Source organism: Dreissena polymorpha, chromosome 7, assembly GCF_020536995.1.
Source record: "Dreissena polymorpha isolate Duluth1 chromosome 7, UMN_Dpol_1.0, whole genome shotgun sequence".
NCBI lineage: Eukaryota > Metazoa > Mollusca > Bivalvia > Myida > Dreissenidae > Dreissena > Dreissena polymorpha.
Window position 1 is genome coordinate 104,698,958 of NC_068361.1, and position 23,727 is coordinate 104,722,684.

General features: G+C 34.5%; 2 protein-coding genes across 2 annotated transcripts in view; one reads left to right on the forward strand and one right to left on the reverse strand.

The window, feature by feature from the left end:
- LOC127840004 (sodium-coupled monocarboxylate transporter 1-like) overlaps window positions 1-23,727 on the forward strand; it is a 639,226-nt gene that overhangs the window by 344,317 nt on the left and 271,182 nt on the right. The window contains exons 7-10 of the mRNA XM_052368393.1: window positions 21,125-21,265; window positions 21,677-21,898; window positions 22,178-22,364; window positions 23,030-23,116. Of these exons, the coding sequence (XP_052224353.1) occupies window positions 21,125-21,265; window positions 21,677-21,898; window positions 22,178-22,364; window positions 23,030-23,116 (637 nt within the window). The remainder of the gene's footprint in view (window positions 1-21,124; window positions 21,266-21,676; window positions 21,899-22,177; window positions 22,365-23,029; window positions 23,117-23,727) is intronic.
- Window positions 1-23,727, reverse strand: part of LOC127837264 (uncharacterized) — a 289,076-nt gene that overhangs the window by 137,070 nt on the left and 128,279 nt on the right. The gene's annotated exons all lie outside the window — the stretch shown is intronic.

Below are 23,727 nucleotides of genomic sequence, written 5' to 3' on the forward strand. Positions count from 1 at the left end.
ATATTTTATTTAATAAATGCAAGCTGTTTGACCTTTAGCCAAACAAGTCGATGCATGTGTGCGATCTATTTTGAAGAATGCATGTGCGACTCTGGGAAACACAAAGTCAAAGGATTAGAAAGTGTGCACTAAAATACCTGCAAATTACTTATAAACGTTAATCTAAAGGTGTGTAACGCTGCAATTTATGTTTAATTATGTAGATATCCGCTCTTTGTTTATCGATGTACAGCAATCTTTAAATTCAGGTTTTAAATAAACCCAACTAAAAACAGTATAATAAAATCAATTTACCACCACTTGGTTGTTAAGTTTGGAAAGCTGTAAGATATTGGCTGATCTTCTTTTGTGTTTAATAATCTCAGCTATATGTATGTCGATACATATAAACAAGAATGATATATCTCTGTTGATAACAGGTCGGTTTTAGATATGTATCTGTATTTAAGCCTATTTGTGAGTACAAATACTCATCAGATTTACTACCGAAAAATCAAAAACGTTGTAAAGCTAAGAACTTCGGACCTGCCGCTGAGAATTCAAATTGAAAGATGCGCTGGTTAGAAACGTACGGAATACCGTTAGGGCCATCGTGGTTACACATAAAAAGCCAGAGGGCGACAATGCAATAGTGCGATAGTACGTTGGCGACAATGCGATAGAACGATGGCGACAATACTACAACGCGATAGTACGATGGCGACAATGCGATATTACGATGGCGACAGTGCGACAATACGATGGCTACAGTGCGATAGTACGATGGCGACAATGCGATAGTGCGATAATACTATGACGACAGTGCGACAATACGATGGCGACAGTGCGATAGTAAGATGGCGACAATGCCAACATGCGATAAAACGATTACGACAGTGCGACAATACGATGGCGACAGTGCGAAAGTACGATGGCGACAATGCGATAATACGATGACGACAGTACGACAACGCGATAGTACGATGGCGACAATTCGATAGTACGATGGCAACAATGCGATGATACGATTGCCACAGTACGATATGACTATCGCATTGTCGCCATCGTACTATCGCGTTGTCGCATTGTCACCATCGTACTATCGCATTGTCGCCATTGTACTATCGCGTTGTCGCATTGTCGCCATCGTACTATCGCATTGTCGCCATCGTACTATCGCATTGTCGCCATCGTACTATCGAACTATCGCATTGTCGCCCTCTGGATTTTAATGTGTAACCACGATGGCTCCAACGGTATTCCGTAGAAACGAAAGATATGTTCTTTGTTGCAATGTATGAGATATAGACATATTTTATTTTGTCTAAATAACTGCATATATACGTAGTTATCATCCATGTACTTTATCATAAGTACAAGCTTTCGTAAAACTTTTTTATTTCTAACATGCCTGTAATATATTGTATTAATTAAAAAAATTATATTTGATTTGCAATTTTTTATGCGACACTAACAAAAACAATGTCACATAATTCATGTATACATTTGGTTTCGAAATAATGCATGCCCTGTGTTTGCGTCAGTGTGGCCGGAGACTTATTAGTTTGTTGCAGTAGATGCACGCTTGCAAATGGGTTCAGTCCGTTTGAATTATAGATCGTTTCAAGCTTACATTGTTAATTGATGTTTGTTTTCGTGTCGGTGCATTTACCAGATAATAAATACGCCCGTATATGCAGTTTAGCAAATAAGTTTGACCCATCCATTTGACATGTTTATGTAAAGATACATGTATTTAAGCAGAAATATTTGAGCTACTAAAGAAGAAGGATCTAAACCCCATGAGAGACATTTGAAGATTATCTTCAGGACCCCATGTGGGGATGGAGTCCTGTCTGTGTGGATTTGGACGGAATTTATAATGTCCTGGAAGTTTTATCAGTTTATTACAATATCTTATTGACTTGGAAATCTTGTGTTTACAACTGAATAAAGAGTTTATGTGTGTATGTATTATCACGGTACAACATTTAATCATTCTGTTCTTTCGCATGAACCGTCCATTGAAGTGCCTTTCACAACCATATCTATTCAATGCAGATGACAGATGAAAACATAAACATTCTTACAGAAGCATGAAAAGTTATAATGCAAATGTTGACTGATTGGACATGCACATGTTTTCCGATTAAGAAATATGAAATCTTAATATCCGAAGAGTAGCTGCTTTTATTAAAATTTAATATAACCAGAAAAAAAGTTATCAGGTTTTACATCATTTATGCAGAATAATTGCTTAGCTAATATCATGAGTAATTGGTATAAATGGACGAATTCTCGTTAGCAAACTGATAAATTGATTACAAACGTTATCGGCTCTACTTCCGTGTCAGTGCCAACTAATAAGCTTCATATAAACCAATTCGTGTTTAAACCTTTGATGATACACGTTTCAATTCTTCATTTTCTCAGAAACCTTGCATATATGGTTTTCTATTACAATTTATACAAAATATACTGTCGCTGTAAATCTGCCCCGATTGTCACCAAACAACAAGTTTATACAATCACCATTATACAAACCACAACCGAGATTACTTCACCACTTTAACAGCCGCTGGCGTATTTACATGCTTCCTATTTATACAACACAGACATGTGACATCGTATATATATGCCGCACCATTTGGGTCAAAAGTACAAATACGCCAACAGCTAAAAATAGATGTCACCACGGTGACAAAATTGTTACCGCAGTGACAATTTTGTCACTGCGGTAACAATTTTGTCACCGCAGTAATATCTATTTTGTCACTGCGGTAACAATTTTGTCACAGCGGTGACAAATTATAACTGTTGGTATATTTTTATACCTGCTGTTATATTTAGTTGATTGGGGCAATATTCAACCATTTTCCTCGTAACAAACCGAGATTTTTTCAAGAAAATAATTAAATATTTAACAATAGTTTAAAATAAAATTAAAACGGAAGAATAAGGATAGTTTATAAGTTTATTCATATGTTTTTCATATGTTTGTGTCCTTTTGTCCAAAGTATCACCGCAGTTACAAATATATCGCCGCAGTGATAAATTTATGACCGCAGTGACAAAATTGTCACCGCGGTGACAATTTTGTCACCGCGGTGATTTCTATTTTTAGCTGTTGGCGTATATGTACTTTTGACCCAAAGGGTACGTCATATATATAAGCGGTATACATTGATAGTTGTACCTGAAAAGGTTAACAGCAGAACCCATCTGTAATCTTACGTTTTATAAAGATACGACTACCGGTATACTACTCTCTCCTCACATCTTAATGAATGCGGATTGCGCAGTCAGATTAATTAATTAGTTTAACTTCTTCATACGATTCGGACAATACGTATGAAGTTTGCAAAAGACTGTTAATTTGTGAATACTGTGATTACTTTATACAATTAATTCTTTAACAACAATATAAGTCAGCGTCGCTGAAAAAAGAAGGCTGAGTGGCAGTTGCCATGGCGACCGAAGACGAAGTGCGGAAGTTTCAAGCCTTGGACTGGGTGCTCTTCGCTTTGATGCTCGGAATCTCAGCGGTCATCGGAATCTTCTATGCGGTCAAGGAATTCCTGAACAAGAACTCCAACAACGCCGATTATTTGATGGGTGGGCGCAACATGCAGCTGGTTCCGGTCGCCACTAGCATTCTCGTCTCTTTCATGTCTGCGATCCTGATTATCGGGATGCCGGCGGAAATGTATACCGCCGGAACTTTGTACTTCATGTACCTGATCGGTATGATCCTCGCCATCATCCTGTCGGCGATCATCTTCGTGCCTCTTCTCTACCCTCTGCGTCTGACCAGCAGCTTTGAAGTGAGTCTCATTGTTGCTGTTGTTATATTTTGTGCTGACGCAGCTAGATAAAAGAACAACGAAACTCCAGTAATATTATCTGGAGAAAATGTTTGGTAGCCGTCTGCCAGTTTTTTACTTGCGGCTAGTCGTCGATGGTCTATATAATACAGGAAGTTCGAGCTCTCCAGCTCCTGCTAGCGCCGCCCTAGTTTCGCTTACCTGATAGTTATACCAATGCGCCGATGTCACAGCGAGAATGCTTGTGGGAAGAGAGTAGTGTTAAGCCATTGTCCATGTACCGGAAATGACGGACTCTAAATAATATTTATTGAAAAATCGACTTATTTAATCCTATACTACAATATATACACCTTAGACAATAATAATGATGTGTGTGTCACCCGCATAGGCAGATAAGACTGTTATAGGTAATGCATGAACCTTTGTGAATATGTACCTTTAAAGTGTATGTTACCCACTTCCAAGAACTCAGGCTATCGCACAAAAGATGATGTTGTTGGATGTAATTATGATTTACGGTCTTTGATCATTTGCCCTATACATCTTACTTGATACGGAAAACTGTTAAATAGAGAATAAGAGGTTACTGTCTGATCGTTTTGTAATGCATCAGGCGAGGCTTTGAATAAAATTACGGCGAGGCTTGCCGAGTTTTAATTTAAAAATAATCGCTACGACACTGCACTTTTAGCGGCAATGAATATAATTGTTAACGTTTGACATGACATGTTAGTAATGACGTCATGAGAACGTACGCTTAATATTTGTAAAAATGTTTATCGCTATTTGTGTTGCTTTTTGTGTATACAATATATTACACCTAAGGTATCTTTTTTTGGCTTGAAATCTGATTTTATTTTACGTAAATGATGACTTAATAGTTGATACTGAGTAATATGACCTACCTCCTTTTAACGACTGATATAACATTTTCCTGTGGAAATGGTTTAGACAAATATAGCAGGCATCGTTATATAAGGCATATATCAATGTTTCGGTATGATGAATATAATTTATCATAATGTTTACAAAATATCAGAACAGAAATGATCGTCTAGCGGTGGTGAAGTTTTGTACTATCAAGGAACTTTAACAGAATAAATTGCAATAAAAAAATCATCCTGACTAAATATTATTTGGTTGAAACAGGATCGTCGATGTTTGGTCCAAATGAAGATATTTATCTTTGAGACTGTCATGTTTGGTTCGAATATTTACTTGCATGCAATGTTAAATGTAGTAATTTTTCGATTCGCTTTCAAATGGCATTTTCTATATAAGGTCGGAAAGGTCAGGTTTACTTTGAGGCTATTTTGACCGAAGAATATATAGTAAATCAGATTGTATTATGTATGATATTGTTAAAAGATTTGAATACGATATTGTTTATGATCAAGATGTTATAGTCTTAGTCGCTAGATCTCATAATAAACGCGGTATTAAACTACTTGATTTATGTACATCATCAAATTATCGAGATGGTTATACGAACCAATTTACATTCTGTTATTGAACGGTTTATCGACAATCGGTAGTGTTCACTTTCACGAACAAAATTTCTCACTTATTAAAATGCGTCATGCGAAATGTGGTCATTACCTTGAGAAATTGACGGAAGGTATAGAAAATAATCTTAAACCACAGGCTGTCTTCTCAATTCCGTCAAACTTCATAAACTTGCATAGTTATTTTTCGAACACCTTCGCGGGTATTTACTGATCATGCAATCTTGATAACTCCGTAATGTGGTATTAATATATGAAATGTGTAACTTTGTCAAATTAACCAAGTATGCTTATTTCAATGCAGACATATATATTTGATTAAATAAGTTTTGTTTAAACTAAAGTGTTCATCTGTGGTATAGAAGTCAAATTATTAAAAATAATTAAACTATGTACGAACATAAAGTCTTGTGTTTATTCCTAATGTTCTTGCTATGTTGAATATTTTAAATATGCTATTAGCTTATGTCAAGGCGATTTTATGTCCCCTCTAATTTTTTCTTTATTTTTAGAGGATTTAGTATTATTTGTGTAGAACAAAATTACTTGCGCTTTAATTATTCATGGCACTGTTTTTATATTGTTGATATATTCCGACGATTTTGCTATACTAGGAAAATTATCCGAAGAAGTTTAAAATAATTTAGAAATGCATAGATACGTATTGTAATTGTTTTTGATTCAAATTTAATACTAATAAGTAAAAATTATGGTATTTCAAAAACGATGCAAACTAATGCATCTCAGAAATGGTCGTATGGTGGTTAGAGATTTGAAGTGATACATGATTTTAAATCTTTGGGAAGTATTTTTAACTAAACATTGAATTTCAATCTACATTAAAACATCTTTGTGGTAAAGCACCTAAGGCAATGAATATTTTATTTAATAAATATAAGCTGTTCGATCTTTAGCCAAACTAGTCGATTCATTTGTGACATCTATTTTGAAGTATGCATGTGAGATTCGGGGAAATACAAAGTCAAAATCATTAGAAACGGTGAACTTAAATGCCTGCAAACGACTTTTAAACGTTAAACTGAACATATGTAACGCTGTAGTTTATGGTTAATTTGGTAGATATCCGCTCTTTTCTCATCGATGTGCAAGAATCATTAAATTCTGGTTTTAAATAATCCAAATTGAAAACATTGTTACAAAATCAATTTACCAGCACTGGGTTTTAAATTTTGGAAAGCTTTAAGATATTGGCTGTTCGTCTTTGGTGTTAGATTATCCCAGCTATGTCAGAACATATAAACAGGAAAAGCTATACCTCTGTTGTTAACAGGTCTGTTTTAGATATGTATCTGTATTTAAGCCTATTTGTGAGTACAAGTACTCATCAGATTTACTACCTAAATAATTGTAAACGTTTCAAAGCTAAGATCTTCGGACCTGCCACTTAGAATTCAAATTAGAAGAAGCGCTGGTCAGAAACGACCGATATTTTTTTTGTGTATTAGATATAGACATACTAGTATTTCATTTTGTCTAAATAACTATACGTAGTAATCATCAATTGAGTTTATGATAATTACAAGTTTTATTATAAAATTATTTGATATCTTCCATGCCTGTTAATATAATTGTGTTTTTTTTAAATTTATAATTTGATTTGCAATTTATTAATGCGACACTAGCAAGAACTTTAATCATGCTATTATTTCCAATGGTATTGAATGAATCGTCCATTCAATTGTCTTTCACTATCACATCCATTTAATGCAAATGAAAGGAGGAAACTGATTTGACATGCAAATGTATTCCGATTAAGAAGCTTCTTTTATAAACTTTTTAATTAATCCAGAAACAAAAGTAATCAGGTCGTACATCATGCATGCAGAAGAATTGCATAACTTACATGGTGAGTAATTGGTATGGAGGGACGATTTCTCGTTACCAAACTGATTACACACGCTATCGGTTCTACTTCTGTGTCAGCGCCAACTTAAAAGCTTCATATAAAAAATTGTGTTTTAACCTTTGTAGAAACACGTTTCAATTCTTTAATTTCGAATTGCATATATTTCAAGGTTTTCTATTACAATTTTGGGCATACAGTGCTTTTACCTATGTGATATACAGCCCATATGGGTTTTTTTAGGTTTCAATTACGTACTTGGTGTTTTCGCTTTTGATACAACACCCAAATTTTTACCTTTGCAGCGCTATAATTTTTCAACAATTAACTACGAGTTTCGTATCGAAACATGTTTTGAATTTCAACATGAATGAATGCTTCCATTTAATGCGATGAATCGTCCATTTTTTGTGTTCTGATATTAAACACTTAAATACTTTTTAAGCGTTTTCATTGGCTTAGTTTTCGTTAATCGCATTTTGTTATTTTGCTGAAATGACGTTGCAACGTCAAATGACGTCACGAAATGTAAACAACATTCGGGATTTATCATTATGTTTGCGTAAATATTTATTTAATTTGCTCATTTAAAAGCATTTGATAAAAAAAGTTCTGACACTCGTTGTCATATCATACCATATTTTATTAAACTCGTCTAGGAAATTCGTTAGTAAGCTCGCCAAAGGCTCGCTTACTAGCAAAATTCCTGAACTCGTTTAATGAAATAATAGTTTTATTTCCGTACTTTTAAAATGAAATGTTGCCGTTTTTATTTCCGTACCTTTTACATAGATGTTCATGTTTTCATATTTTATTTCCAGTACCTACAGATGCGTTTCAATTCACATGCAGCCAAATTAATCGGTACAGTGATAATGATTATTCAGCAAGTAAGTCAAACAACTAATACTTTTAAATACATTAACGACATTTGTAAACATAGAAGTTTGTTTCGTATGGAAAACATGAAGGAATGCATCTACGTAACGTGTCGTTCTCTATTAGCCTGTGCAGCCCTCAATGGCTAATCCATGAATACGTAGTCATGATTAATTAATTAGACATCTCATTAGTTTCGCATTCTGCATGGAAATTCAACCAATCAAACGACGCGTTTTATAACAGTAATACAGCACGCGCTGTTCATTGTGTCATATTTATCGTAATTCTTTTTTAAACCGTTCTCCATTCGCTTTTGTCATATTGAATGTTATGTCCATTCGTTTTTGTCATACCGTAATATCCTCAAACATCCGATGTTGGATCCAACATTTCATTCGAAGATAATCAAAACGTGACGGAAATTTGATTGATCATGTGTTGGCTGTTGAAAATGCATAAAATGACGAGTTTTTTTTTCGACGATGCATGTACGCCAGCCTTTAAAACTTGACAACCGCATTGAAGTTAATACGCAATTGCTGCTGAATACATGCAACCGGATCTTTCCTCTGAAGTGAAACCACTGATTTTTTACGTGGAAAACATGTTTTATAACGTTAGTTTACCGCAACAATTAAAGCTGTCGTAATGTGAATTAATATCCTCAAACTGTAAAATATAGTGTGTTGGACCTTTTATATCCTTTTTACCTTTTTTTGTTAAAAAAAGGTATTTAACAGACCAATGCATAATTGTGCAACGATATTCAGATTCAATGGTTCAAAGATAAAACTACAAACCTAGGACATCTGAAAAAAATTAAATCTACTGAATCGACATGTTTGTGCTGTTTAAAAGAAATAAAATGAATTTATGACCGAACGAAACAATACAAACAATACAGTTGTATTTTCATTCTTGGGTTTAAATTATTGTGATGCGCACTTTGTACCATATAATAGCCTTGCTCTATATATCTACGATACTCTAAGGCCGCAATAAATTAACAAGATGTTTGTAGGATTATCTGCACCTAAACATATATACATCCTTACGCTTTGTGCTAACCGCTGATGAAATCAAAAATGGAATCAATAATAATTTACTTTTATTGTTTGTAGCGGGGCAGGGAGGGGGGAATTCCGTCAAACAACAGCTTTATTTAGTGTGGCGTGAAGACTTATACGAAGAGGACGTACTTACACAATGTGAAAATATCTATACGAATGTGAAAATATCTTTACGAAGACGTTCGTTTGATGGTCTTAACATTTATCAGAAAATGGAATTTAAATACCACATGTTCCTCCCTCTATCTAACAATCACCAAAATCCTTAAAAAAACAACAACAGAAACAACAACAAATTTTAAAGATTATTGCGCATGTATTAAATAATGTTGTATGGGGTGATTATGTATTGTTTATGTTAAAGATTGAGTACATTTATGGCATAATAGATAGAGGATATTTGTTCATTTCAGTGTAAGATTGTTTGTTATTTCACGAGTGATCATAGAAAATATATTTTCACAAGTGGCGAAGCTACGAGTGAAAATAGTATTGTTCTATGATCACGAGTGACATAACAAACGATCTTACACTGACATGAACCAATTTTCTGTTTCTTGTATGCCCCCTTTTTAAGAAAATAATTAACAGCTGCTTCCCGTTTGCTGAAAAGTTACCCTTTTTCGGAGTTTTTCCCGTGGCGTGCCTCAATACATTAATATGACGTCATTTTGTTGACGAAATTACGTCATTATTCCAGGGAAATTCTTCAGTTTAACTCTTTTACAATGTAAATAAACGGTAAAAAAAGCATAAAACTAAAAGAAAACGTGTTTGATTAGGTGGAATATCGATTTTGCTTTACTCGTGATCATAGAAAAAATATAAACAAGGATATAAACCAGGGAAGTACATCTTGATATGATAATCTAAAAATAGAAAAAGGAATTCCGAAAATGTGTTCTTTTCATCGGTTAAAAGAACACTTGTGTTATTTTCACTGCTGTTATTTCACTGAAGAAATGTCATATTTTATCATTAGGTATAAAATAAACATATTTCTTCCAAAAGGGACGTGATTAAACTTCAACCAAGTCGGTTAGTATATTCGAATAAATTGCTTTAAAGGACTTGTTACATGTCAACAAATTGGCAATTTTCAACATTTCGAGACAGTCTCTATAATAAAAGAACAGTGGAAAGCATGGAAAGTATGGAACAAATGACCAATACAGATAGAGACAAACAATAATAATTCGTGTTATTGTTTTAACTTTTACTAAGAGTCATTTTAAATTGAATATATTGATAATAAAACTTTACACACACGACATGCGAATAATTTTGAAGTCTTTATGTAGTTTTCATTCATATTTGTGTCAAAATGTGGATTGCGTAGGTCAGTTAAAATACGAATGACCCGATTCAAAAGTTAGAGTTGTCGAGAGGGTACCATAACAGTTTTTGATTCCAGACGTCCACGGTTCGATTCACAATGAGGATACTTTTTCTCAATTAAGTTTAGGATAAATCTGAAAAGAAATCAATATTATTTGAATAAGTCCATTTAATACAGAATGTATTAGCTTAAATGTTGACTTGTAATAACGTTATAAATCATCATATTTATTTGTCTTGGAAAATTTAAAAAATATTTCAATTTCAAGAAAGTTTAACACTGTGGACCGGCTATGTTAAATTGTACCTATAGTAGTACGTGTCCTATTTTATTGAAATTATGATGGTATATTGAATCCAACAATTTTAGTGACTTGTTTGATCGGCAACTGTGTCATGCTTCATTGTTGTTTGACATGGTGTTTGAAAATCTGTTCTAAGTACACTTCCTTTTGTCTTTTAAATTATAAAGCACGAGTCAGAATTCCCTTTTTAAATTTACTTCGCCATTCCCCGATGCCTTCCTAAGTAAAGTAGTATGTTTTATGACAACATGTTCATCCTGTTCCACTTGATATAAACGTAAATTTTAACAACCATGATATTCAGTTGCAAAACCAGTACCAAACAAATACCAGCATCGCGTCAAGACTTCTAAAAGAAGTTAAGGCGTCCGTATTAACCAAACATCCACTTATAAATAAAGCGCTCTTTCCAAATCTTGAAACCATGTTGTTTAAATATACGAGCGCTCAATACATATCATCCATCATGTATCATTTGGTATAGTACGTAAACAACGCTCGCAATTACCGTAACGTAAGCGGAGACGTCGCCGTACGATACAGTTTACACTAGCGACAATTAACATTAGCGACACAAGCCTCTGATAACAACTACACGCTTCAGTGGCATGAGTGCATTTTGTGAAATGCGTCACGTAAAATAAACTTCGTTAACACGCCTTTAATTAAATGAATATCTTCTATATTTTCGATGTGTGGTTGTGTAATGACAAATTAACGCAGATATCAATCCCTAGTGGTTCTATCATCACGCATCAGAACTACAAAGAGTTGTTTATTAACCGGTAACAACTGTAGAGAGAAAGTTTTTATCTTTGTTATGGTTTAATATTAAGTATTGTCAGCTTGACGAATAACGTTAATGTTTTCGTGTTTTTAGAGAGCGAGCGTTTCCTTTTACACCGGAAACATGAGCGTGTGGTTCTATTACAGACAATTCAGACCATTTACTAACTCTTGTTACGTTCGTTTCATGTAAACAGATTTAATATGTACACATAAAACTAATAAACATTATAAATTGTTTTATTGTATGGCCAGCATGTGCTATTTGGCTAAACAAAATAATTATAAAAATAAGGAGCTGAGAATGTTATTAAGTAATAAAATACAGTATATATACATGTTCTATAATTAAATTACGTACTCCGTTCCTTTATATAAAAATATTATCGCTCTGCTATCCACAAACCGGAAAAAACATGGTCCATATTCTGTCTTTGGCCCTATGACATATAACATTGTAGCTCCAGATATGACATATCCGAACACTGTAGCTCCAGATATGACATATCCGAACGGAACACTGCAGATCTAGATATGATACTCTCCTAACACCGTAGCTCCAGATATGACATATTCGAACACTGTAGCTCCAGATATGACATATCCGAGCACTGAAGCTCGAGATATGGCATATCCGAACACTGTAGCTCCAGATATGACATATCCGAACACTGCAGCTCCAGACATGACATATCCGAACACTGTAGCTCCATATAATACATATCCGAACACTGTAGCTCCATATAATACATATCCGAACACTGTAGCTCCAGACATGATACTCTTCGAACACTGCAGCTCCAGATATGACATATCCGAACAATGTAGCTCCATAATTATATGACATATCCGAACACTGTAGCTCCAGATAATACATATCCGAACACTGTAGCTCCAGACATGATACTCTTCGAACACTGTAGCTCCAGATATGACATATCCGAACACTGTAGCTCCAGACAATACATATCCGAACACTGTAGCTCCAGACATGATACTCTTCGAACACTGTAGCTCCAGATATGACATATCCGAACACTGCAGCTCCATATATGACATATCCGAACACTCTAGCTCCAGATATGACATCTCCGAACACTGTAGCTCCAGATATGACATATCCGAACACTGTAGCTCCAGATATGACATATCCGAACACTGTAACTCCAGATATGATACTATCTGAACACTGTAGCTACAGATATGATACTATCTGAACACTGTAGCTACATATATGCTATTATCCGAACACAGTAGCTCCAGAGATGACATATCCGAACACTGTAGCTCCAGATATGATAATATCCGAACACTGTCGCTCCAGATATGATACTATCCGAACACTGTAGCTATATGTATGATACTATCCGAACACTGTAGCTCCAGATATGACATATCCGAACACTGTAGCTCCATACATGATACTATCCAAACACTGTAGTACCAGATATGACATATCTCAACACTGTAGCTCAAGACATGATACTATTCGAACATTGTAGCTCCAGATATGACATCTCCGAACACTGTAGCTCCAGACATGATACTATTCTAACATTGCAGCTCCAGATATGACATATTCGAACACTGTAGCTCCAGATTTGACATATCCGAACACTGTAGCTCCAAATATGACAGATCCGAACACTGTAGCTCCAGATATGACATATCCGAACACTGTAGCTCCAGATAGGGCATATCCGAACACTGTACCTCCAGATTCGATACGCCTCACCATCTGTTATATTTGATGAGGAGTCATAATGTCCGCTTATGAGACAGCAAAACCTTGCGTGACTCTATAGCGGACGGAGTAGCGCTTAACGGGACTTCATGAATGGAGCACAATAAATACAACATATTTACGCTCTAATAGATACCGATCATACTTTTTATCATTAATATTTTCTCTGAAACTGCCACTAATGCGCGTTAATTGTCCTAATATATATAGCTTTTTGCGCTATTTTTGGCTCTTTTTAAAGTTAAACAAGTGTAAATAAAGTTTGTTTTCCAAATTTAGTTTGCTTTGCCCGGATGTTTTCCTCGGTAAAATACACTACATGGTGCTTGAAATTTTGCTTTCATGTTTCTAGCTGTTTTATGAATTAATGTGTTCTATGTTATCTAACATATCTGAAGTTGTTTTGCGTAATGGTTTAAAATACGTGGCATGTTCAAAATTTGTATTTTGTCTTACTTGGAACTTTGTTCTGCGACATGTTTCAAAAAGTCGTTGTTATGCTTTAAACAAACTTTATTGGGCAATATTCTTCAAGTTGTATTTGGTATGTTTAAATTATGTTCAGCGACATGATTTAAGGTTCTCATCTTCCTGTCTGGAGCTATGGTCTGCGACATGTTACAAGTTTGTTTTCGTCATGTTAGATCTACGTTCCTCAACAATATAATGTATAAGATGTTTTTTCGCCGTGTTTAAACAATGTTTTAAACGAGTTTTAAGTAGGTGTTTGTTATCAAGTAAAATAATGATCTGCGACATGATGCAAATTGTTGTCATCATATTTTGGATTATGTTTTGCGACATTATAGACGCTGTTTTAAATCATGGATTGATTTAGGCTCTGCGAAATATTGCAAGCTGTTTTAATCATGTTTTGAACTATGTTGTACGAAATTTTTCAATAGATTATCATTATGTTTTGAAGAATGTTCTTCGATATGGTTCATCGTCTTTTCATCATGTTTTGAATTATGTTGTGTGACATGTTTCAACATCTTATCATCAAGTTTTGAACTATGTTCTGCGACATAGTTCATCATCTTTTCATCATGTTTTGAACTATGTTCTGCGACATGTTTCAATAGCTTATCATCATGTTTTGCACTATGTCCTGCGACATGTTTCAGATAATCTACATGGGTATCGCTTCCTTCGCCCCCTCTACTGCTTTAGAAGCAGGTAAATAACAAAGCAAATTTGTAAAACAGGTCGTTGTCGAGACGAGATTCAAACGTGCCAGAAAATAGCGTCTGGTTTTATATTCTTTAAATTTTATTTATTAAGTCCTTTCAATCTCGCCTACTTTTGCAAAGCACCAGTAGAGAAAGGAAATATTTCCTCTTTTGTGTTTAAAGGTTGTTTGTATAAGAACTTGAAGTAATTCGACGTGCAATACTATGTTATATGATATTTATAAATTAAATTAATCATAGTCAACACACGTTTTGTTGATAGATGATCCAAACGTAATTGTTCCACGGCTATTTGTTGTCATGTGTTGCATTTGAAGCATTCGACCTACTCCAACCTGCTCGAAGCCTTTGACTGAGTAGAATGAGCACTTGGTGACATTTTGGCGAGGTGCTTGGTTGCCAAATATTTGGGATCGAGCCAGGCACTTTCTTGCCACTTAGAGAAGATGATATATTCTCTTCGCCCCTTCGAACTAAACATTTGTCAAATGATTCTGTTTCAGTAACCGGTTTTCCAACCTGGGCCACAATTATCACAGTGGGATGTGTGTCAACCTTCTATACATGTCTCGTACGTACATTTTATAGGTTTACAATGGCATTTCTTGGTTGTTAAGTTAGGGAATGTATGCGTTAATGTAGCTAGTATTCCTGAAATGACCATATTTCTTATGCTATAATAGTGGCCATTATGCGTGTGTATAATGTGATCATAATCAGAGAAATATTTGTGTCAATATATTGACACATGTAAACTCTAAGCGGAGCATGTTGGTACGTTTGATACATTGTGTACTATTTATAGATAGTGTTAACCATAATGTATGCAACATAATAACAGTATGCATGTTTTGTATGCACTGCATGACAGGGCGGCATGAAGGCGGTGGTGTGGACAGACGTGTTCCAGGCTGTGGTGATGATAGCGGGAATTCTCGCAATAGTGATACAGGTTCTTATCCGTATTGATAAAGGTAAAGGTCAGTTTCCATAGCTATACAAATTCGTATAAATCATGATACATGTTCGTATCCACAGCGATACAAAATCTTATTCATAGTGATAGATACGTGTACAGAGTGATAAAGATCGTTTCACCATTGATACAGATTCTTATCCACAATGATCTCGTTTAGTATCCATACTGAACAGATTCGTTCCCATAGTGATACAAGTTCGTGCCCATAGTGATGCAAGTCCGTACCCATAGTGATATAGGATTGTTAATCTTATAATAAATGTTCGTATGGGATCTATAGTGAAACAATTTGGTATATATCCTAATATACGTACGTATACAAAGCGATATAAGTTTTATGCATAGTGATACAAGTTCTTATCGATAATTTTATCGATTGTGATAGTGGTAAAAGTTCGTATTTATGAAGATACAGGCTCATATACAAGTGATAAAGGTTAGTATCAAAGATGGTATTGGTTCGCATTTATAGTGATATATCTTTCGGTTCCATACGGATCAAAGTTCGTATCCACAATATATAGGTTCGAACCCATATTTATGTGAGTCTTATCAACGAAAGTTTATATCAATCATTCTACATCAACATGAGTATACAGAGTGTTATTGAAATCGCATTATAACTTAAAAGTAACATAAATACTCAAAATAAACGAACATTTTGCAAAATATGTCGTACATTATAGTTAATTCATAAACAATAAATGTTCCTTATAGCAATAGCCAAAATTTCAACGCTAAATTTGGTATGGTAACATAGATTAAACGAAATACAAAATGCTCGTTTTAATTTTTTTGTGGCACAATATGTTCTTTTCTTTTTTTTCCTGTTAAAATGCTGTTATTCATTTCATAGTATATGTACATACATTTACAAAGTAGTGAACATTCATGTATAAATCTACCATATGTAATGCGTTTTCACTTTATCATTAAATTCATTACACAATTTGAATTAATATCATACATCCTTCAACCTTTTTTACTACACCGACTTGACTTAAATAATCTTCATGTACAACACAATAATAAGTGCGTCTTGAACGAATAAAGGTTTTGATTAACCACAACAATTAAACTATGATTACAAGTTCAAACAAGATAAAAACAATAATGTATCATTTTACAAAACAATCAATTTACATTTATGATCAACATAGTAAGATTTGATCGAGTAAACAAATTTGCACATTTCATATATATAAGAGTTAAAGACAGTTATTTTTATTAATCATGTAACTACGAATTACATATTCCTCATAATTGTCCAAACCAATTCTTTACTACATTCCTTTGTTGTGGTTGCATAAATATTTAAAGCTAATCTTAGGCAAGCCTTAAATCCCTAAAAAAGTGGAATAACTTTTTTCCTTTTGCATTCAAAAATGTACCATTGTATGGAATCATCTGCAAAGTATTTATTCCACTTTGTATGGCATGTGGGGATTTCAGAGTTCCATTTTAACATGTTGTATAGTAACTTATAAAACAAATTCAGAATAATAGGTTTTATATAGGTCGACACAATGTGATATGAATGTACTTTATACTCGTCTAATTTTACATTTTGAACTAAGGCCATGTATGTGGAAAGAACTCTCTTAATACTTTCATATTGCAAAAAATTTACTTGTTTATTCATTTTGAATAGTAGCTCTTGCAGTGACAATATATGCCCACCGTCTTTAGTAATATCTTTAACATACTGAATGCCAATATCATACCAATACTTCCAAAAATGTATTTATTGTTGATTAATAAAATGTTATTGAAAAACAAAGGCATATCTAACAGTTTATCAACAGAATCGATATTAATACTCTTAACAAAGTCAGAATATATGGTTAAAACATCTATCCAAAAAGTGTTGGTTATTTTTTTTACAGCTGAAGTGACGTATAACACCAGTTTAAGTCCCCCTTCATCAAATTCTTTTGTTACGACGTTTTATGTCCCCCACTATAGTAGGCCTGTTGGTCTGTTGGTTTGCGCCAACTTTAACATTTGCAATAACTTTTGGCATATTGAAGATAGCAACTTGATATTTGGCATGCATATATATCTCATAGAGCTGCACATTTTGAGTGGTGAAAGGTCAAGGTCATCCTTCAAGGTCAAAGGTCAAATATATGGGTCAAAATCGCTCATTTAATGTACACTTTTGCAATATTTCAATATTAAAGATAGCAACTTGATATTTGGCATGCATGTGTATCTCATGGAGCTGCACATTTTGAGTGGTAAAAGGTCAAGGTCAAGGTCATCCTTCAAGGACAGAGGTCAAATAAATGTGGCCGAAATCGCTCATTTTATGAGTACTTTTGCAATATTGAAGATAGCAACTTGATATTTGGCATGCATGTGTATCTCATAAAGCTGCACATTTTGAGTGGTGAAAGGTCAAGGTCAAGGTCATCCTTCAAGGTCAAATATATGGGTCAAAATTGCTCATGTAATGTCACTTCTGCAATATTGAAGCTAGCAATTTTATATTTGACATGCATGTGTATCTCATGGAGCTGCACATTTTGAGTGGTAAAGGGTCAAGGTCATCCTTCAAGGTCAAACGTCATATACGGGGACATAGTGTTTCACAAACACATCTTGTTGCTTTGATTTTTGAAGGCCCTTGCCACACAAATTTGAATAGTTTTTCATTTAAAACTTTACAAATAGCCTCTCCGGCTTGTGGCAAAGAGACAAACAAGTGAATAAACAATGGAAGTATCAAGGTTTGAACAACAGTTATCCTACCTAAGGGAGTTAGATCTCTTCTGTTCCGATGTGAAATGATATTTTCTAATTTTCCTAATTTGTCATTATAATTTAGCTCAATCATAATAACATTTTCAAATACTGATTATTTCACAATACTTCATCATGTAAAGTTCAAACGTTTATGGAGTAGTATTAAATGTGTTGATGCATTGGAGTAAATTCCCGTTATTTATTAATTGTGGAGGCATTTTTTTCACAATTATGCTATTAAATTACTCTTTAAAGATTAAAACAGGTACATATATGTATATGCTGTGGAAGTAACAATATCAAAAACATTCTGAGTAGGGGAAATTATTTAGTTTTTTATTATTTTTCTCATATACGCAATCAAATTACTCTTGAAGATAATACACAACATAACAATGTCAAGTAAGCATAGAAAACACTGGAAAAGAAGCACAGTTTAAAAAGACAACAACATTAAATCCGCAAAACAAAATCTTATAAAATGGTCTTACATATTTTATACTGGATGTCTTGTATCTACTTGCCGAATCTGAAGGTTCCGATTAGATTGTCTATATTATCAAACATTACAGGCTCTTGTCTGGTGGTTAGTCCATACACTGATCATTTGAAAAACCAAGAACTGCCTTTGTTATTGTGCAATGTTAGTCTGCTGCTAGCCCATAGTTCAGTTTGGTCACATCATCCGCAATACGATTACCCGCTTCCTTCATAGCCTTGCTTTTTTTCATTTGTTTGATTTCGTTGAATTGTTCATCAGCTTTATGAGGACCGGTTTCGTTCTCCCTGTTCTCGCTGGGATTCGATGGATAGCCATGATGTCCTTCCTTTCAAGGATAACCGCTTGCTTGTTAAAGAGATACAACTTTTGTTATGAGGGTCTTATAGTTTTTATCGCCATCAACTTTAACATCCATGATTTTAATATTATTTTTGCGCAAATATTGTTTATTGTAGTTAGCCTTTTTGTTTGCTTCTTTTGATAAATCATAGGTTTTTGTCATTTGTATTTCCATTGACTGAAGTTGTTCAGCATAATTTTTTTTCTATTTGGTTTACATGTTCCTGGAGTGACTGGTATTTAAATTCCAAGGAATCTACTTTTTCTCTAACCTCTTGTACTTTACGTTCCACCAACTTTTCAATGTCCTTCACAATTATGGCTTCAATGCCTGTCATAATCCTTGGCACACATTCTTCTATATCCTATTTCTTCACAACAGATTTGGGTTCTTCTCTTAAGTCCATTATGCCAGCCTTCCAAAGTCCATGCTTTCACTGGAATCTGAACTAGTGCGCCTTAGCTGTTTTGGTGCACGTTCACTTCTTAGTGCTGAGGGACTAATTGGTTGATTTGCTTTAAAAAAGTAACTTATTAACTGGGTTATCTCCCTTTTCTGTTTTTTTCTCCCTTTGTACTCATTTCTGATCTAATCTTTTGTCTATGCATGTTTAGAATAGTTGATTTGTATTTCTCCACTTATCAGACCGTCTTGTGTACACTTGTTTTATTCCTTTCCACGTTGTCACATATAAATAACACTCACTCTAATTGTCATGCACTTACACACCTTAATGTTAACTGATCATCTGTTTGTTTAAGCCACTATAATCCTCCTATTGTGTTCCCCATTTGTCCTGGTATGTCCATGTTCATTTACATGTGTAATTGTTATATGAACAAAGAGAGAGAATTCAAAGAGAATATCTTTTTCACCTAATAACTTCCAGAATTCACTTTTTTTATTACCTTTTTTTTAAAAAGTTCCACTTATACTGTACATGAATATAAGTCACTATTTTCCTATAGGTGTTTGCAAAAGTTAGAGAGCTATATTTTACACATCCTCTCACTGTGAAAGCTATACTGTCAGTATTAGAAAATATTCTATTTTAATTTCCCGCAACGATATATATTCATACGGCACACGGACAACAATATGGTACATGAACATGTTGAATATATTGTTCCACCAAAAACAAAAAAGAGCATTTTGTATCTTGTTAAAGCAGATCACTTTAAGCGTTCAACGTTTGGTTATTGCTATAAGGAATTATTTTTTATGTGTTGACTTTATTTTTAGAAATATTGTACGAAATAATTGTTGATTTTAAAGCTTTATGGGCTTTAAATAAATTCAACATATTTAGTTATTAAGATGTCATCTTATGATAAATTAGCATTTTCTATATTTGTTCTAGACAATACAGTTTATTGAAAACATTCATTTAATTCCAAACCGTTGCAATATTCTCTTGCATACTGTCATGTCCAACAGGGTACCATGAAGGTGGGAGGTATGCACACTGTGTGGAGGATCAACGAGGACTGGCACAGGATCGAGTTCTGGGAGTTAGTATCCTTTCATTTAGTAAATAATACCGTTTTAGTATTAAAGGGTATTTATAATAAGTTGTTTTGTTGACTATTTAACTATTTAGTCATCGATTAGAATACAGCAGCTATTTAAAAAAATAATGTAACATATAATGAAACATATAATAATGTAATCCTTCTTGTTCATTTGCACATGCATACAATTAACCCACATACTAAACACATACAAGCCAACCAACCAGTCAATCTATTCCCCTAAACAAGCAATATTTCTCATAACTTTCCGAATCACTTACTCACTCACACACTCACTCACTCACTCACTCACTCACTCACTAACTCACTCACTCACTCACTCACTCACTCACAATTAAAACACTTTTTTTTCTCAGTACAATGTTCGGAGCAAACCAAATCGTTGAGCGAAACACTATTAGAATGCTTTTGCTAGACACCCAAAATGATGCCTGATCATTCTGAATGGACAACCAGATCTTGTGTTGAACTAAAAGCATTCTTCGTTTATAGTATTGCCTTGAATTTCTAGTGCATGTTGCCGATTACAGTGCGGACTTCAACCCGACCACTCGCCACTCCATCTGGTCGTTAGTAGTGGGTGGGAGTATCCAATGGATGAGCATATACGGGTGTAACCAGGCCAGCGTTCAGCGGTACTGTGCTGTTCCAACCCTGAGGAAGGCCAAGTAGTGAGTCGGCAGAAAAAAGGCCGTCTTTGTCGGTCAAATGTAACAATTTCACAATGATTTCCAATTTATAATAGCCAGGTGTTTTTCTAGCCATGCACTTTAGGCAGGTAAGTTTATAAAGGTACTGTGCTGGTCACACCATGAAGAAATCAAACAGTGAGTGGACAGAACAAAAGGCAGAACAATAAAACACTTGTTGACTTAAATAAGGCGTTTGAAGAAATATATGTGCCAGAAAAAAAGAAAAATATGCATTTCTGTAGTTTTTAAAAGTTCAATTTATAAGTCAAACATATATTCTCTATCAAACCTAGAAAGGTTGTCGTCTGTGCATTTGCTTTTTAATATGTTGATTGAATCTCAAAAAAACATATAATGCTTATTCAGTATCTCATACCATATGTTTGACAGCGCGGTTCTCCTCAACATTGGTGGCGTCTTCCTCCTCATTCTTTGCACGTGTCTTGCGGGCATCGTCATGTTCGCCTACTACGCGCAGCAGGGCTGCGATCCCTTGACAAGCAAGCAAGTGGCCAACGCCAATCAGCTCATACCGTACTTCGTCATGGAAGTGCTGGGTTACCCTGGACTTCCTGGCCTCTTTGTATCGTGTTTGTTTAGCGGTGCTTTAAGGTATTCCAACGTAACGTTTTATTATTTGCTTGACAATATTCTGTTAAGCGAATGATGTAGAAACGTTACGATTCTTTCAAAAACATAATTCCAGACCGAATAAAGCTAAGCTTACAAAACATGAATGGGTGTGTATATATTTATTAATTTTGTATAATGTAATGCTTTGTGAAAGATCAAAGTATATTAAGGATATCATGCTTTAACGCATCTTATTCGCTGAACTATTTTTATTATGTTGCTTTTGCTGTGAATATTTACTTTTGACTTTCCCCCCAGCACGATGTCCTCGTGCCTTAACGCACTTGCTGCCGTTACGTGGGAGGATATCTTCAAGCCCGTCATTGGCCACAAGGTGACGGAGCGCGTGAAGACGTGGATAAGCAAGGGACTTGTGCTTGTTTACGGTGCTGCCGGCGTCGGCTTTGCGTTCATTGCGCAGACCTTTGGCGGGACTGTGCTACAGGTGAAAATAACATAAAGCATTTGGGTCATCACCATCCCAGTTCTTAGTTGTCTTTAATCGCTTTTCATAACATACTTCGTTATTGGTATTGCGTGTATTGCTCGGACCTTTGTTGGCTAAGTCTCACAGGGACTATTTAACCGGACGATTCCGGATCTAAGGCTAAATAATAAATGTCTCAAAAATCCATTTTTACAATAAGACAAAACATAGCTTATAACATTCCACATATTTCATCCAGTGTTTAGTGTATAGCTCATTTTCGATTGTATTTCTCAGACCTTTGAAGATACTTTGTTGTACGTGTTATTATTACTCGTTTTTCACAATGTCCATTTGCTAAGGTGTTTCGTTTTCTTCTCAGACCTTTGGCTACACCGTGCTACAAGTGACTTTTCCGCTTGCCTATTTTGTACATGTTTTTTTTATTGCGTTTATTCTTAGACGTTTGGCGGAACTGTGATCAAGGCTACTATTGGGACCTGACTTTTATAATGGTCAAGGTTTTGCGTTTATTTATCAAGCGTTTGGAATGGATTTGTTGCAGGTTTATTTATTTTTTACTCCAAGATCACAATCCAATGTATTGCGTGTACTAATCATACTTTTTACGGCACTATGGTATAGGCGATTTTCATAAACAAAATAACAATTACTGTTTTCAGGCATCCATTAGTTTTACTGGAGCAGCATCGGGTCCACTTCTTGGTATATTTCTACTCGGTGGTCTTTTTCCGTGGGCAAATTGGCAAGTATGTTAATGTATACATGTATGAAAACATTTTACACTGAACAATAAGTTTGTGTAATGACAAAATCAATAATGCGAATTATGCCAAACTGATCATATGATATGTTTAATAGATAATTAAACATTTGTTCTTTTTTCGTAATCTATATTAGTAACATGTTTGGACGTTACTAAATAGTAGTAATGAAAAAATAGTCTTGACAATCAATTAGCAAATACATGCAAAATGCAATAATTTGATATTGCATATCAATTTGCGTAAAATAAAATCTGAAATTATATTTGGTACGGAATGGCCATTCTCAAACGCAATATAGGATAATTTAAAGCATTGCTAGACGAATAAGGCGTACAATTTTCCACTTTCAAAGCTAAATCAATTCATATGAATCGTCGTGTAATCTTTTTCTTATATTGATTTAACATGTAGTGTTGTATATAAACACGTGCCAAATGTCTTAGTTGATTTAAACAATTAACTGAACATAAGGTTTTCTTCTGAAGTATTTGGTGCTGGTGTATTTTATTTACTGACATCCATGACGTTTCATTTTCAATTTACGTCTTAACTCATATTGAAATGCTATAAAAGTGTCTTAATCTTAATGTATG